The 15,126-nt window shown below is 35.6% G+C and overlaps 1 protein-coding gene across 5 annotated transcripts in view; it reads left to right on the forward strand.

Moving 5' to 3' along the window:
* Positions 1–1,850: 1,850 nt before the first annotated feature.
* Ptbp2 (polypyrimidine tract binding protein 2) overlaps positions 1,851–15,126 on the forward strand; it is a 72,378-nt gene continuing 59,102 nt past the window's right edge. For 4 of the 5 annotated variants that reach the window (XM_078026792.1, XM_078026793.1, XM_078026794.1 and 1 more), the window contains exons 1-2: positions 1,851–1,987; positions 3,713–3,743. In XM_078026792.1, coding sequence (XP_077882918.1) covers positions 1,980–1,987; positions 3,713–3,743 — 39 coding nt within the window. In that variant the 5' untranslated portion in view covers positions 1,851–1,979. Of the gene's footprint in view, positions 1,988–2,746; positions 2,913–3,712; positions 3,744–15,126 lie in introns of those variants that run through there. The other variant, XM_013359740.4, reaches the window with a different exon arrangement.

A 15,126-nucleotide genomic window follows, 5' to 3' on the forward strand; every position in this document is an offset into this window, starting at 1 on the left:
GAACTTAGAGAACTAATGTGATAGATCTTGTCCCTTGGGAGCATATGTATTTAATTGTTAAGTGAAAATGCATGTATAAAACCACAAATGTATGAAAAGTGATTATGAATCGCACTGATAATAGGTCCTTAATCATAAGTCAATGATTAAGGAGAAGAGGAGAAGATTGAAGAAATTAAATTCTAAGAAATTAAGAAATTAATTAAATAATAAATTCTAATAAATTAAAAATAATTCTAATAAATAAGATTAATTTCTAAGGAATTAAATTTTATTTTGTTTAGAAATGAAAATTCCTTAATGAAATCAAGACTATTTAAACATTCCAGTATTCTGAAGAGTTCTATGACAATAATTTTGTTTCTGTTTTGAAGCAGAGTCTAAGTTGCCCAGGCTGGTTTGGAACTCCTGGGCTTGAGTGATCTTCCTGCTCAAACTCTCTGGTAGGTGAGACTACAGGCATGAACTGCGCCATGACCAGTTCATGGTATTTGGATAAGATGCTCTATAAGGTTCTGTCCTATTTAAATAGTAATATTATTATTATTACTAAGTAGTAATAAAAATAATACAGAAATTACCATTTACTTAATATAGTGAATGAAATTCCAGTTAGTAAATGAAATGAGGATTTCTTGAAGGAGATATGGGAAAACCTAGAGTGAGTATTTACAGTAATTGGTGAAACGTAGGGAATATTTGTTATTCCCCAAGATGGTTGGTGTGTGTTGGGAGTTGGGGTGAATGGTGAGAGAAGACGACTGGCAAAGGAGTCCCCATTGACCAAATTTTCCAAATATGGGTGCCTTTTCAAATCCTGTTGGTTGTCTGATAAGAGTATGTTAAATGAAATTGCCCACTGTGCCTTTTACAATTAAAATTTGAGACCATCCTGCAAATCTGGAGGCTGAAGCAGGAAGATTGCAAATCCAAGCCAACCAAGGCAACTTAGCAAGGGCTAAGTCGTTAAAAAAAGCTAGGGAAGTAGCACAGTGGTAAAGTTGCCCTGGATTCAGTCACCAGTAGTTGTGTGTAATACGTATGTTGTATATACCATACATAATAAGTATGTATAATTATTATGTATGGTATATACATAATATACCAGGTGTGAGACACCTGTAAAACAATGTTTCTATCCTCTCTAACCAAAAGTCAATGAAGACTCATTTGTCCCTACTTACATTTCTACTTTCCCGTTTACACCCCCAAACGTTAGACCCTAACGATTGGTGGCATTTTTATACAAACACTAAGATTTGGCTCAACCTGTGTTTTCTACTCAGGACACTGTGATCATTTTCCACAGGTGCACGCTAATTAACCGAAATGAGAATCACTTGATGTGATTGATGCCAGTTTTGCAAGTAACAGCTTCTAATGAGTTACTTGCTTTCGAAGTATTGCTTTTACTAAACAATGGTCTTGGTTCAGTGGGGTGAATTTTTGTTTCAGAGGATGAAGAGTCTGTAAATAAAAGATGGCATAGAAGGCAAGCAATAACATATTTTCCCGTTGGCCCGCAAAGGTAGAGGGTAGCCCAGCTGGAACTGGGATCAGAGGAAACATTGGAGGTAGTCCTGCAGCCCAGGGCCATCCTAGGGCAGATGGTACCGAGGGCCGGGAGGTGGCCGGTTCATACCGCCCGGGGAAGAAGCCAAGACGCTAAGCCCCGCAGCAGCAGCAGCAGCAGGAGGCCAGGTCCCGGTGGGCGGAGGGAGCCCGGCGCGCGGCGTCGCGAAGGAGGCGACGGCTGCGGCGCCCACTCCCCCTTGTCCCCGCGCCGGGCCGCTCGTCTCCAGCGGCGGGGCGCCGGCGCGCTCGGCTCTTTCCGCCGCTGCCGCTGCCGCGCGCTGCCCGGTGCGCTCCGGCACCTTCGGCAATTTCCGTCGGGCTCTGGCCGCCATTTTCTCGCCGCTTGTGTGGCTCGCTGGCTGCGTGGCTCGGTTCTTGTGAGCGAAGCTTTGTCCGGTTCGGCAATGGACGGGTATGTAATGGGGTCGGTGAAAAGATGTGTGCGAGAGAGGAGTTGGACCGTCCTTCGGCCGGTGTCCGGGGTCGGGGAGAAGCCCTCGGGCGGCCCCTCCCAGGGCTGGGCTGCCGTTACCCAACCCCCGCCCCATCGCACACACCCCTCCCCTTGCTTCCCCCGGCGGGTTCTGGTCGAGAAAATGGGAAGAAAGCGGGCTCCGAGGCCGGGGAAGCATTGGGGCGACGGCGGGGGGGCGGCCCCGGGGAGGGGGGCGGGCACCGGCGTGGCGGCGGGGGATGGGGAGGGAACCCCGGGACGTCGCACCCGCCCCTGCCCCCTCTAGGAGCCATTTCGATCGGTACCCCGGGACCCGAGCCCTGGGCTAGGGGTTCCCGTAGGAGCCAACGGCGTGGGCAGAGACGGGTCCGTGGTGCGGGATTCATGGGCATTCGAGAGGCACTCGCCGTGGACCTGGCCATCCCCGGCCTCCCCGGCCTCGCCCGCCCTGGCCGGGAGAGATGCCGGTGGCGGGAGCTCCGGGGAAAGCCGAGTGGGAGCCGCTGGGGAAGGGGGGAGGGCGTGCGGCGGAGGGGGAGGGCAGATGTCACACTCCTTTGTTTTCATCCGAGTCTGGGAGCGGGGGCTGGAGGTATTAAAAAAATGCCTTTTTGTGGGGCCTAAGAACATTCAAGGCTTGGCAAAAGGGCCTAGAAATTAAATCATGCAAAAAAAAAAAAACAAAAAAAAACCCGAAGTGTTTGAGGTCGACATCAGTCACATGGGCAAAGGCCAACAGCCATGGCAGAAACAAGAGCAGGTAGTCAACATTGGGCCACCTTTTTAGCTACTTTGGCTAGTTTCCGGAAAAAACAGAAACTACCAAAAGCTAGAACCGCGCTGCATCTTTGAGAGCCTAAGAGTGAAGATAGAATGGTGAGAGGTGAGAAACGGGCGGGCTTTGGGAAATGATATGGACCACTGTCTCTCTGGTACTAATAAGGCTCCACATCTGAAATGACTCAGTTTAATTCATTGTTAAAAGGGGGCACAGTTTAGGGCAAAAATATAGCAGTCCACAGCCCCTTTGGCTGTGAAAAACCAGTTTCAATTAGCAGGTACATTTATTAAAATCAGTGACAGTGTCTGAAGAGTCAAAAGTAAAAACCTTAATTTATTTTGGTTAAGTGTAAGTTTCTAGAGTTTCATGTTTTTAAAGATACTAAATGAAAATCATGAGAGCTAACAGGCCCTAGAGCTTAAATCATCCAAGAAGTTATTTTAAAGATGATTTTCCAGATCAAACAGATGCAAAGAAGTACAGTATTCACCCCCCTCTCCCCCAATCACCATGGGAAATTGATGGCAAAACTTGTGCTGGAATTCATGTTTTACAATTCTCAGATTCTACCTAGTATACTAAAAAGTTTTAAGAGTTAAATTATTAATATAGGACTGGCATTATAGTGTTTTTTGTTTTGGATTTTTTTCTTTGCTATTGAAAGTGTTGTTAAAAAATACCTTATATTTACTAAAGTGTCTTATGTTTGAAAGTTATTTGTAGATAACAGATTAATAATATTATAAAGAAGTTTCATTGACCATCAGTCTATTTGTTTTCCATCTATATTATAAGTGTCTTGAGGAATTATGAATGATGAATTACTCTGAAAAGTTTGAGAGTCAAATGATGATCATTAGAAGAATAACAAGAAGTTGAAATTATTTATTTTTTTCTTACAGAATTGTCACTGAGGTTGCTGTTGGTGTGAAGGTAGGAGAAGATTGTTTGAAACTAACTTGAAAAATAGAGGATTTTTGGATCTACTATTATTGCAATTAATGGAGAATTTCATTTAGCTCTGAAAACTAAGACACAGCTAAAAAAAAAAAACCCAAGCGTAAAATTAATTTGTAAAGTCAGATTGTATGAATAATCAAACACCATAAAGTTGGTTAATCTTAATAAATAACCATATGCTTTTCTTGAACTGGAAGTTTGTAAGAATACAAACTTTCTTTTGTCTTATGAAAATATTTTTTATCAATAGTAAGACACACGAGAAATGAGTTGTCCTGACCCTTAAAAAGAAAGTTTTTAGGCAATTAGCTTTAAATTTGAGTCACATTTAAATTTGTCTATTAAAGGAAATTGACCTTCCTCACTTTTTGGCTAAAAATAATACTCATCTTTTATGCTTTGGTACTAATGGTTAGGTCTTTTTATTCTTTCAGTAATTAGACTTTCAAATATCTTGGTGTTTTTGTTTTTGTTTCTAAACCTGTTAGGGCATGATTCTTGTCTTTTATTTATTTATTTATTTATTTATTTTTCCTTTGGTCTTGGGTATTGAACCCAGGGCCTTGTACACACCAGTGCTCTTACTACTGAGATGTTCCCTAGCCTAATCCTTGTTTTTTAACTTTATTTTCCCAAGCCTGGCACAATAATGAGATTCCCCCTACCCCTTCAACCACTGCCCTTGCCAGTGTGAGTAGTCTTGGGAATGCTGTTTAGTCCTTTGAAACTGACTGTTTATTATGTTTTTTGGAATTCTTAGAATTGCATCCACAACAGTGTGATTTTTTTTTTTTTTTTGGTAGTTGTAAATGGACAGCATGTCTTTAATTTATTTATTTTTATGTGGTGCTGAAGATTGAACCCAGTGCCTCACATGTGCTAGGCAACTTTTAACTCTGCCACTGAGCTACAGCCCCAGTCCAGTGTGATAATTCTTTAGAATATTTTTGCAGATGTTGCTCTTGTTTTTTAGTGAACTAGATATTTGTCCATGCCTTAATATTTAGGCTTATTTCTTGAGTTCATATTATATAGATTGGGGGAGAAATAATGAACTTGCATATTTAATTTGGATAATGATTTTTTCAAAATTGAAAGTTATGGGATTTAAAATAGGGAATAACTCAAAGAGTTCAAAATGTAGTTGTTGGAGTTAATATTCAACTAAATTTCTAATGTGAATTTTGTGAAATAATAAATGACATAAGTTTCTTTTGTAAAAAAATAAATTAATACAAGTATGAGTTTTTCATCATTAGTGAAAGAGAAAAGAAAATTATAGACAAGACCTAGAATGAAAAGGAAGAAAAATGATATTTGGAATAGGAGGTCCATATATGATGTATTGGTTATGTCAGTTTTTTATATTAGTGATTTGAGGAGAAAACATTACAAAATGATATAAAATAGTTACTAACAATTAAAACAGTTTTATATAAAAGTTGGAATAACTAAAGTTAGTTTTCTAGGATTATGGTTAAAAGACTTTTTGCTTTGATGTCAGACTGTACAATTAGGTTTCTTTAAAAAAAAGTTATTTAAAAAAATTTTTTTGGTAGTTGTAGATGCTACTGAGCTATAGTTCCAGCCCTAAAGAAGTTATTTTTAAAGAAAGTAACACGTGCTTATTTTTTAAAAATGTAAAGTGAAACATTTCTTCCTGATTGAGTTCTTTTCTTTCGTTAGGTAATTATTTTAATTTTTTCCTGAAATTATTGATTTATATATTACTATGGCTATCTTTGTATACACAGATGGATTAAAAGTAGTACATGTTTGGTCCACATCTTGCCTTTAAAAAAAATAACTTTATTGAGATGTAATTTAACATAAACCAACTCGTATCTACAGTGTATAATGCTTTCACGTGTATATGTGAAATCAGCAAGATAGTATCTATTGCTTTGAGAAATATCTTGCCCAGAAATACCATCTTGCCCCTTCATAATCTTCCCTTCTTCTTTTCTTCTCCCAAGTAGCCACTATTTTGCTGTCACTATAGTTTGCAGTTTTTAGACTTAAATAAATGGAATCATGCAATATGTATCTTTTTTTATGTGTGTGACTATTCCACACATCATAAATAATTTGAGATTTACTTGTGTATCAGTAGTCCATTTTTTTTGTTGTTGTTGCTTAGTGGCATCCTGTTTGGCTATATGGCAGTTTATTTATTTAACTTTTTTTTTTTGGCGGTACTTGGGCTTGAACCCAGGGATGCTCTACTACTAAGCGACATCACCTACATCCCTACCCCTTTTTATTTTGGGATAGGTTCTTGCTTAGTTGTCCAGTCTGGCCTCAAACTGGGGACCCTTCTACCTCAGCCTGCTGTGTGGCTGGGATTGCAGGCATGCATCTCTGCTATTGATTAATTTCTGATTGGACATTTGTGTTTCAAGTTTGGGGCTACTATAAATAAAGTTGTAAGCTTTCCTGTATGTCTTTGTGTGACTATATGCTCCCCCCCCCATTGGCGCCCATAATCAAAATGGATAGATCATATGATAGGCATATCTTTAAGAAAATGCATACTGTTTTCCATGGTGGTTGTACCATTTTATAGTGCCATCTGTAGGTTATGAGATTTCCAGTTTCTCTATATCATTTCCAATGCTTGTTATTATCTGTGTTTTTGATCATAGATATTCTAATGTCTACGAAGTGATAGTTACAGTTTAGTTTGTATTCCATATATGATGTTGAACATCTTTTCGTTGGCTATTATGATCTTCTGTGAAGTGTCTGTTTAAATCTTTTGCCCAACTTTTAAAATTTTGATTATTTATTTTATGAGTTTTGAGAAGCCTTTATTCTAGATGAATCAATTAATATGATTCACAAACATTTTCTGCTACTTTTCATTCTCTAAACGTATTTTGAAGAGCAGCAGTTACTAACTGACGAACTCCATTCAGTTTATTAGTTTATTCTTTTATGGACAGTGCTTTTTTGCTGTCATGAATCAGTCATCTTTTTTCTTTTTTTGTACTGTAGATTGAATCCAGAGGACACTTAACCACTGAGCCATTTCACAGCTCTTTATTTTTTATTTTGAGACAGGGTCTTGCTAAGTTGCTTAGGACCTCACTAAGTTGTTGAGGCTTACTTTGTACTTGGAGGATCCTCCTTCCTCAGCCTCCCAAGCCACTGGGATTACGAGTGTGCACTACTTTGTCCATCTATCAGTCAAATCTTTACCTAACTTTAAAAAATACTTTATTTACTAACGGATATTTGATATTTTGGTTTAAAACTGATAATTTGAGTTAATTTTTTGAATATAGTACAAAGTATGGGTCAAGTTTTTGGATTTGGATGTGCACATCCAGTTTTTCTGTTGCAAGTTGTTGAAAAGACTTTTTTTCTCCATTGAATTGGCTTTGTAGCTTTGTCAAAAATCAATTATCTATGTATGTGTGATTCTATTTCTGTACTCTGCTCTTTTCCATTGACCCATTTTTGTCTATCCAGATGCCAAAAACATTGTCTTAATCGCTAGCTATGTATTGAGACTTGAAATTGGGTAGTCTTGGTCCTCCAACTTTGTTCTTTTTGAAAGTTGTTTTGGCTCTTCTGGATCACAGAAAATATGCTGAGATTTTACTGAATTTGAGTTGAATTTGTAGAGCAGTTCAGAGAAAATTGACATCTAAAGGTTTCATCCTTTGTACCCTCTTTGTTTACATAATATTTATAATTCAGTATTGTTTTTAGTTTTGAGTTTGCAGAATTTCTACATCTTTTGTTAGAGTCATCCTTAAATATTTCATATCTTTTGATGTTATTATAAATGATGTTTTTAAAAATGCAACTTCCAGGTGTTTGGTGCTAGTGTTTAGATACACAAATGATTTTTGCATGATGGTGTTGTATCCAACACCTTGCTAAACTAATATCATTGATCTGATAGATTAAAAAAATTTTTTTTTAGTTGAGGATGGACACAATACCTTTGTTTTACTCATTTATCTTTATGTGGTGCTGAGGATTGAACCCAGTGCCTCAGGTGCTAGGCAAGCACTCTACCACTGAGCCACAACCCTAGCCTTTTATGTACATTTTGTTGGATGTTCTGTATAGACTATTTACCTATTTACTTCCAATTGTTGGTAGACAGTTTTCTCCCTTTCCTATCTGGGTGTTTTTCTGCCTCTTTTTTCTCTTATGACGCCTAGTACAATGTTCAAAAAAAGCAATGAGAGTGGGCATTTACTCACTTTACCTTGTTCATCATATTAGGGTGAATGCTCCACTTTGTATTCTTTCTTTCTTATCTTCCTTAACCGTGACTGTGAAATGTGCAAACAGTTAAGGAAGGAATAATACCATTTTTAGTAATGTGAAAGTGAAGCTACATGGGCTTATTTGTGGGGAAATTTTAAAATTATGTATTCAAGGCTCTTCAGGTTACCTAGTTTTTCTTGGGTGAGCTTTAGTAAATTGTGTATATAATGAGTCCATTTCCTCTAAGTTGCTGAATGATTATTTGCATAGAGTTGTTTATTATTTTATTTTGTATGGAATTGTATATATGATTGAATGCCTTTTGAATCTGTAGTGATATCAACATTCTCATTCCTATTAGTGATTATTTATAGGCTTTTTTCCTCCCTTATCAGTCTTTATAGAAGTTTATTGGTTTTTATTAATCTTCTCCAAAAGATCAGCTGTTGGTTTCATTGGGGGTTTTTTGTTGTTGTTGTTTCCTATTTTACTGATTTCTGTTTCTAGTTTTTGTTTTATGTTTTTGCTGTTTTTTCTACTTAATTTTAACTTTGAAGCTAATGTCATTGACATGATATCTTTCTAATGTTGGGGTTCAGTGCTGTATACTTTTAGATAGTGCTTTCATAGCATTCCTCAAATTTTGATATGTATATATTTTTCATTCATTTCAATTTTCTAAGAATTTAAAAAATTTCTTTACTTTATGGCTACTCAGTATAATCAAATGTTGACTTTTTAGAGAAAGATTATAAGTTTGGTGAAATTTGTAGCAGTTCTTTTAATAAGTTGGCTAAATCAAGATGTTGTAATTGGATAACTAATGAAGTATACCTATTTCTTAAAATAAGTTGGGTTTTTACTAGTATTTTGAAAGCACTGATTTTAAATTGCTCAACTTGCAATTTACGTTGTAGTATTGGTTTGCTTAGATACTTGCAGCTAAGTAATACTGAATAATAATAATATTAAATAATATTTAACATGACTTTTTAATAATAGTTGAATATGACTGCTTTTTTATAATAGATATGGTTTTCAAAACTTTGTTGTTTGGTTTTTTTTTTAGATTTAGATTTTTCTTAATATGTTTTTCTTAAATGCTCCATAATTCGTGCTAATTATTTTTATTAAAATTTCAGTATATGAATATTAGTAATGTGTCTACTAAATGACAGCACTGTGTTAGTAACTAGTTTATTAAAAAAAATTGGAGCTAGAATATATGTTCCTTGAGGGCAGAGACCTTAAGTTTATTGTTCCTCCATTATTTATTGTGCTATTTGAATAGTTTATTCTATTTAATGACTCTAGAAGTGTCTGGACTTCAATATGAATATAATCTGTGAGCCATTTATCAATAGGAAGGTAAACACTAATTGTGTTGCACTATATTCCTTTCATTGGAGATCCAAAAGAGACTCACTCTTAGGAGAACCTCCTCTAGTTGGAGAGATAAATACCCAGGGTTTTAAGTAAGTGCCCTATAGCCACAGTAAGAGAGATTACTTTTGGTTGAGAGTATTAGAGGAGGTTTCATTTATTAGGCTAAGAACTGTACCTTGTAGATAGGTTGAAATAGGAGAGGGAGTAGAGATCAAAACATGTTGTGCCTATAGGCTGTCATAAATTTACAGCCATTGAATAGTGAGTTGAATAATTTGCCTTTGTTTTCTTTTGGGGGGATGAATATTAACACTTTAAAAACATGGAAAAAAGAATACTGATCAACTTTTTTTTTTTTTTTTTTTGCACAAAATCATGCTTAGCATAAAAAAGGTGAAGCAGAAATACAAAAAATGTTCTTGGGAATAAACATTGCACATTTAACATCAGATACCAAGTTTTATAGTGTCAAAACACACTACCACTTATAAAGTAGTATTATCAAAAAAACAAAACAAAAACGAAGAGTGTGATCAAGTCTTTAGATCCAACTGAATTTACTGGGAGACTATGTTAAACTACATCATCAGAATACTCTCTGTGAGCAAATCTGTAAAGCCGAAAACCAGTTCTTTGCAACAAATAAAAAATAATGGAAAAATGGGGGAAGAGTGGAGAAAGAACTTGTAAGTTGAAAGGTATTGAAGAGACAAAATTGACCAGTCCAGCGTTTTGCATTAGATTCTAATCCTCTCCCCAACTAAAACACCCTGTAAAAATACTATGACTTTTTAAGAAGTAAGAAATTTTTACACAAATTTGATAATTTGATAATAGTAAATAATTATTAAGATTTTTGGTTGCCTAATTGTATTATAGAAAGAGTTCTTATCTTTTAAGGATGTCCACTGAAATATGAAACAATTATGGATATCTGGAATTTGTCACAGTAACAGGAAGAGAAAATTTATGGGTGACCATTGGAACTGATTGATAGATGCATAATGGTTTGATATTATTGTATCTAAATTTTGCTACAATAGTTATACAAAAAAGAATAGCTGCTCAAAAATATCTTGTGATAACTAGTGATACTTAACTGCTTAAAGTAAAAATATTACTTAACCACCTTATTTCCTAATGTAGTATGTCTAAAACTAAATTAAGAATGCTATTACAGTTTAGCTAAACAAATAGACCCACAGTTTTGTTCACTTTAAATTGATCTTGAACTCTTTTTATGTTCTTGTTAAAAATGCATTAAAAGAATAATCTAATGGAAAAACAAAAGATCCAGAATAGCAAAAGCAATTCTAAGCAGGAAGTGTGAATCTGGAGGTATAACGATACCAGATTTCAAACTGTACTACAGAGCAATAGTAACAAAAACAGCATGGTACTGGTACCAAAACAGGCAGGTGGACCAGTGGTACAGAATAGAGGACACAAGAGACTAATCCACAAAATTACAACTTTCTTATTTGATAAAGGGGCTAAAAGCATGCGATGGAGAAAGGATAGCATCTTCAACAAATGGTGCTGGGAAAACTGGAAATCCATGTGCAACAAAATGAAGCTGAACCCCTTTCTCTCGCCATGCACAAAAATTAATTCAAAATGGATCAAAGAGCTTGATATCAAATCAGAGACTCTGCGTCTGATAGAAGAAAAAGTTGGTTCCTATCTACATATTGTGGGGTAGGGCTCCAAATTCCTTAATAGGACGCCCATAGCCCAAGGGTTAAATACAAGAATCAACAAATGGGACTTACTTAAACTAAAAAGTTTTTTCTCAGCAAGAGAAACAATAAGAGAGGTAAATAGGGAGCCTACATCCTGGGAACAAATTTTTACTCCTCAAACTTCAGTTAGAGCCCTAATATCCAGAATATACAAAGAACTCAAAAAATTAAACAATAAGATAACAAATAACCCTATCAACAAATGGGCCAAGGACTTGAACAGACACTTCTCAGAGGAGGACATACAATCAATCAATAAGTACATGAAAAAATGCTCACCATCTCTAGCAGTCAGAGAAATGCAAATCAAAACCACCCTAAGATACCATCTCACTCCAGTAAGATTGGCAGCCATTATGAAGTCAAACAACAATAAGTGCTGGCGAGGATGTGGAGAAAAGGTACACTTGTACATTGCTGGTGGGACTGCAAACTGGTGTGGCCAATATGGAAAGCAGTATGGAGATTCCTAAAGCTGGGAATGGAACCACCATTCCATTTGACCCAGCTATTGCCCTTCTTGGTCTATTCCCTGAGGACCTTAAGAGAGCATACTATAGGGATACTGCCACATCAATGATCATAGCAGCACAGTTCACAATAGCTAGACTGTGGAACCAACCCAGATGCCCTTCAATAGATGAATGGATAAAAAAAATGTGGCATTTATACACAATGGAGTATTACGCAGCACTAAAAAACGACAAAATCATGGATTTTGCAGGGAAATGGATGGCATTAGAGCAGATTATGCTAAGTGAAGCTAGCCAATCCTTAAAAAACAAATGTCAAATATCTTCTTTGATATAAAGAGAGCAACTAAGAACAGAACAGGGAAGAAGAGCATGAGGAAAAGATTAACATTAAACAGAGACGAGTGGGGGGAGAGAGAGAAGGGAAACTGTATGGAAATGGAAGGAGACCCTCATTGTTACACAAAATTACATATAAGAGTTTGTGAGGGGAAAGGGGGAAAAAAAGGGAGAGAATTGAATAACAGCAGATGGGGTAGAGAGGGAAGATGAGAGGGAAGAGGAGGGGAGATAGTAGGGGACAGGAAAGGTAGCAGAATACAGCAGTCTCTAATATGGTATTATGTAAAAATGTGGATGTGTAACCGATGTGATTCTGCAACTTGTATTTGGGCTAAAAATGGGAGTTCATAACCCACTTGAATCAAATGTATGAAAGATGATATGTCATGAGCTTTGTAATGTTTTGAACAACCAATTTAAAAAAAAAAGAATCTACTGATAGTTTTAAAAGAATAATCTATTGATAGTTTTGGCAATAAATTTTGACATTGAGAGTCTTTTATTTTTTTAAATTTCATTATAAAAGCTGTAATATGTTTCAAAAATAGAGGGAATGTTGTATTACACTTCTTTTTCTTTTTTGTTGGAGAGAATGTTAAAGCATATCTCAGATCATTTCTTATCCTCCCCAGATACTGAGTACATATCTTCCAGATATGCTCTCTTAATGGTGACATTGATGCCAATACAATACCTGGTAAAATGTAGAATAATTTCTTTAATATCATCTAATCGCCAACAGTATTCAAAAATACTTTTTCCCCCTTTCATATCAGAAACCAAGGAAAGTTAATATGTTCATTTGGTTAATGTCTAAAATCTCTTAATCAGTAAATGACTTTACCTTACCCCTCCTCTTTTCTTTGCTTATTTATTTATTTGTTATTATTGTTAGAGAAATTGGGTCATCTGGACAATTTCAATTTTCTGAATTTTTCTGATTATACCTTGTTTCATGTCACATGTTCTTCATATCCTTTCCATTTTCTGTAAATTTATAGTTAGATGAACCTTGGTCAGTTACAGGTTTAATTTTTAGCAGGAATATTTTGTAGATGTGCTTTATGTAATTCCTGTTATATTACTGCAAGAGGAATAGAACAGAATGTCTGGTTATCTTTGTGACGTTGACATTCATCAGTAGGTTGAGTTTCTGTAAGCTTGAGGCATCCAATGTAGAGTGTTCTCATTATCCTTTTATATATATATATATTTTTTAAGACAGAGCCTCAGGAAGTTGCTTAGGACCTAAGTTGCTGAGACTGGCCCCAAACTTTGAATCCTGCCTTAGCCTGCAAGCCACTCAACTGTCAAAAATGATGAAATTCTTTTCTCTCCAAATACTAGATAGAATTTCGCCATTAAAAACTTTGTCCATGAAATAGTTGGTCACATTGAAGTACCCTTTTTATAAGAAAAGCAGGATAGATTTTGACTTAAAAAATATTTTTTCTGATGAGTTTGTACTCTTTTAACATGTAAAATTTTCCACTCTTTTGCAGTCATCATTCTTTAAAATACTTAAATTATTTCATTTTGAGCCAGGTAGAGCTTTTAATACCAATTATTTTGATACTTGCTTGAAGTAGCATTTCTTGCTTCTGATCTTTAATCAGTCACTGATTTCTTTAAAAAATCCTGGTTCCTATGAATGGAAGATGATCCTTAGAAACCACAATAATGTGCCTGCCAGGGTGTGAATTGCTTTTAGATGTTAATGCTTAGGGCCCTTTCAGTGGACAAAGACAGCATTTTTTTTTCCTTTCTGAGCAACATCAGTATTGCATTAACATTATTGAATGTAATTTTTTGTAATCATTTTTGTCTTTTTGAGTATATTCCACAGAGAATGTATAGTACAATCATAGAATGGTAAAGTTTATTGAAATAATTCTCTTTGTGGTTTTACCACCGGTTGGTTTTAATTTTTAGGAATTTTTCCCCACTTTTAACTGAATTTCCAAAATCAAAACTAATATTACTTACATTGAGAGAAGTCTAGCCAAACACTCTTTATCTAGTCTGCTTTGTTTTTTCTCTCCACTTTTAGGTATTTGTTATAATCAGTTTTTTTGTTTATCACTTTTTTGATACTGTAAACAAATGTGAACTTTTTCCTACCTTCTTAATGCAGTAGATAAAAGGTAGCATAGTATACAATGTTTTATATTTTGACTTTTAAACTTAATGGTAAATACATCCTGGAGATCACTCCATGTTATATGTGGAAAAAAATTTTTTTCTTTAGATTGTTTCATAGTTTTGTAGACTAATAGATATTTGAGTGTTTTCCTCCAGTCTTTTAGTATTACAGATTATGTTATAGTGAATAGCTTCATGTATATATACTCTTCTAGTATATTAAAAAAAAAAAAAGCCAGAATGTTTTTTCAGAATAGCTCCTAGATGTGAATTGCTGGGTCAGTGTGTAAATACAAATGTAATATTGCTAGATATTGCTGAATTACTTTTAGTGTAGAGTTGTATTTTGTTATACGAAAAGTGTAAGTGGCTGTTTCCCATAAGTTGCCCAACAGAGTATATAGTCAAAAGTTGCGAGTTTTTCCATTCTAATAGGTGAAATGGCACCTAAATGTAGTATTAATTTGGATTTGTCCAAATTAATACTACATTTAGTATTACATACAGCAAGATTTTCAATCTAAGCATAATTTCTACTTCCTGTACTGAGAACTTGTCTTATTTCTGTTAACCCCTTTTCTGTAACTGGTTTTGCCATTTCTGTTTCAGGTTTTATAATTCTGAATTTAAAGTTTAGATTCCCTTTTTGATCCAGTTATTAAAAAAAACTTATTTCAAAATTTAATTTGATTAAACTTGCTGTATTTGACCCAATATGATGGATTTTACTGAGGTATTCGTTATATATGATCTGCTTTTGTGATTTTTATAGACATTTAAATAAAATGAGTTACCAAAATATACTGCAATATGTGATTTTAAAGACTGGCATAGCAAAATTAGTAGAGTATTAGCTGGGCATGGTGGCACTCGCCTGTAATCCCAGCAGCTCAGGAGTCTGAAGCAGGAGGATCCCAAATTCAAAGCTAGCTTCAGCAATTTAGCAAGACCCTCAAGCAATTTAGTGTGATTCTGTCTCAAAATAAATAAAGGGGTCTAGGGGTTTGGCTCCATGGTTAAGTGCCCCTGGGTTCATCCACCTCC

The sequence above is a fragment of the Ictidomys tridecemlineatus genome, chromosome 11 (genome assembly GCF_052094955.1).
Source record: "Ictidomys tridecemlineatus isolate mIctTri1 chromosome 11, mIctTri1.hap1, whole genome shotgun sequence".
NCBI lineage: Eukaryota > Metazoa > Chordata > Mammalia > Rodentia > Sciuridae > Ictidomys > Ictidomys tridecemlineatus.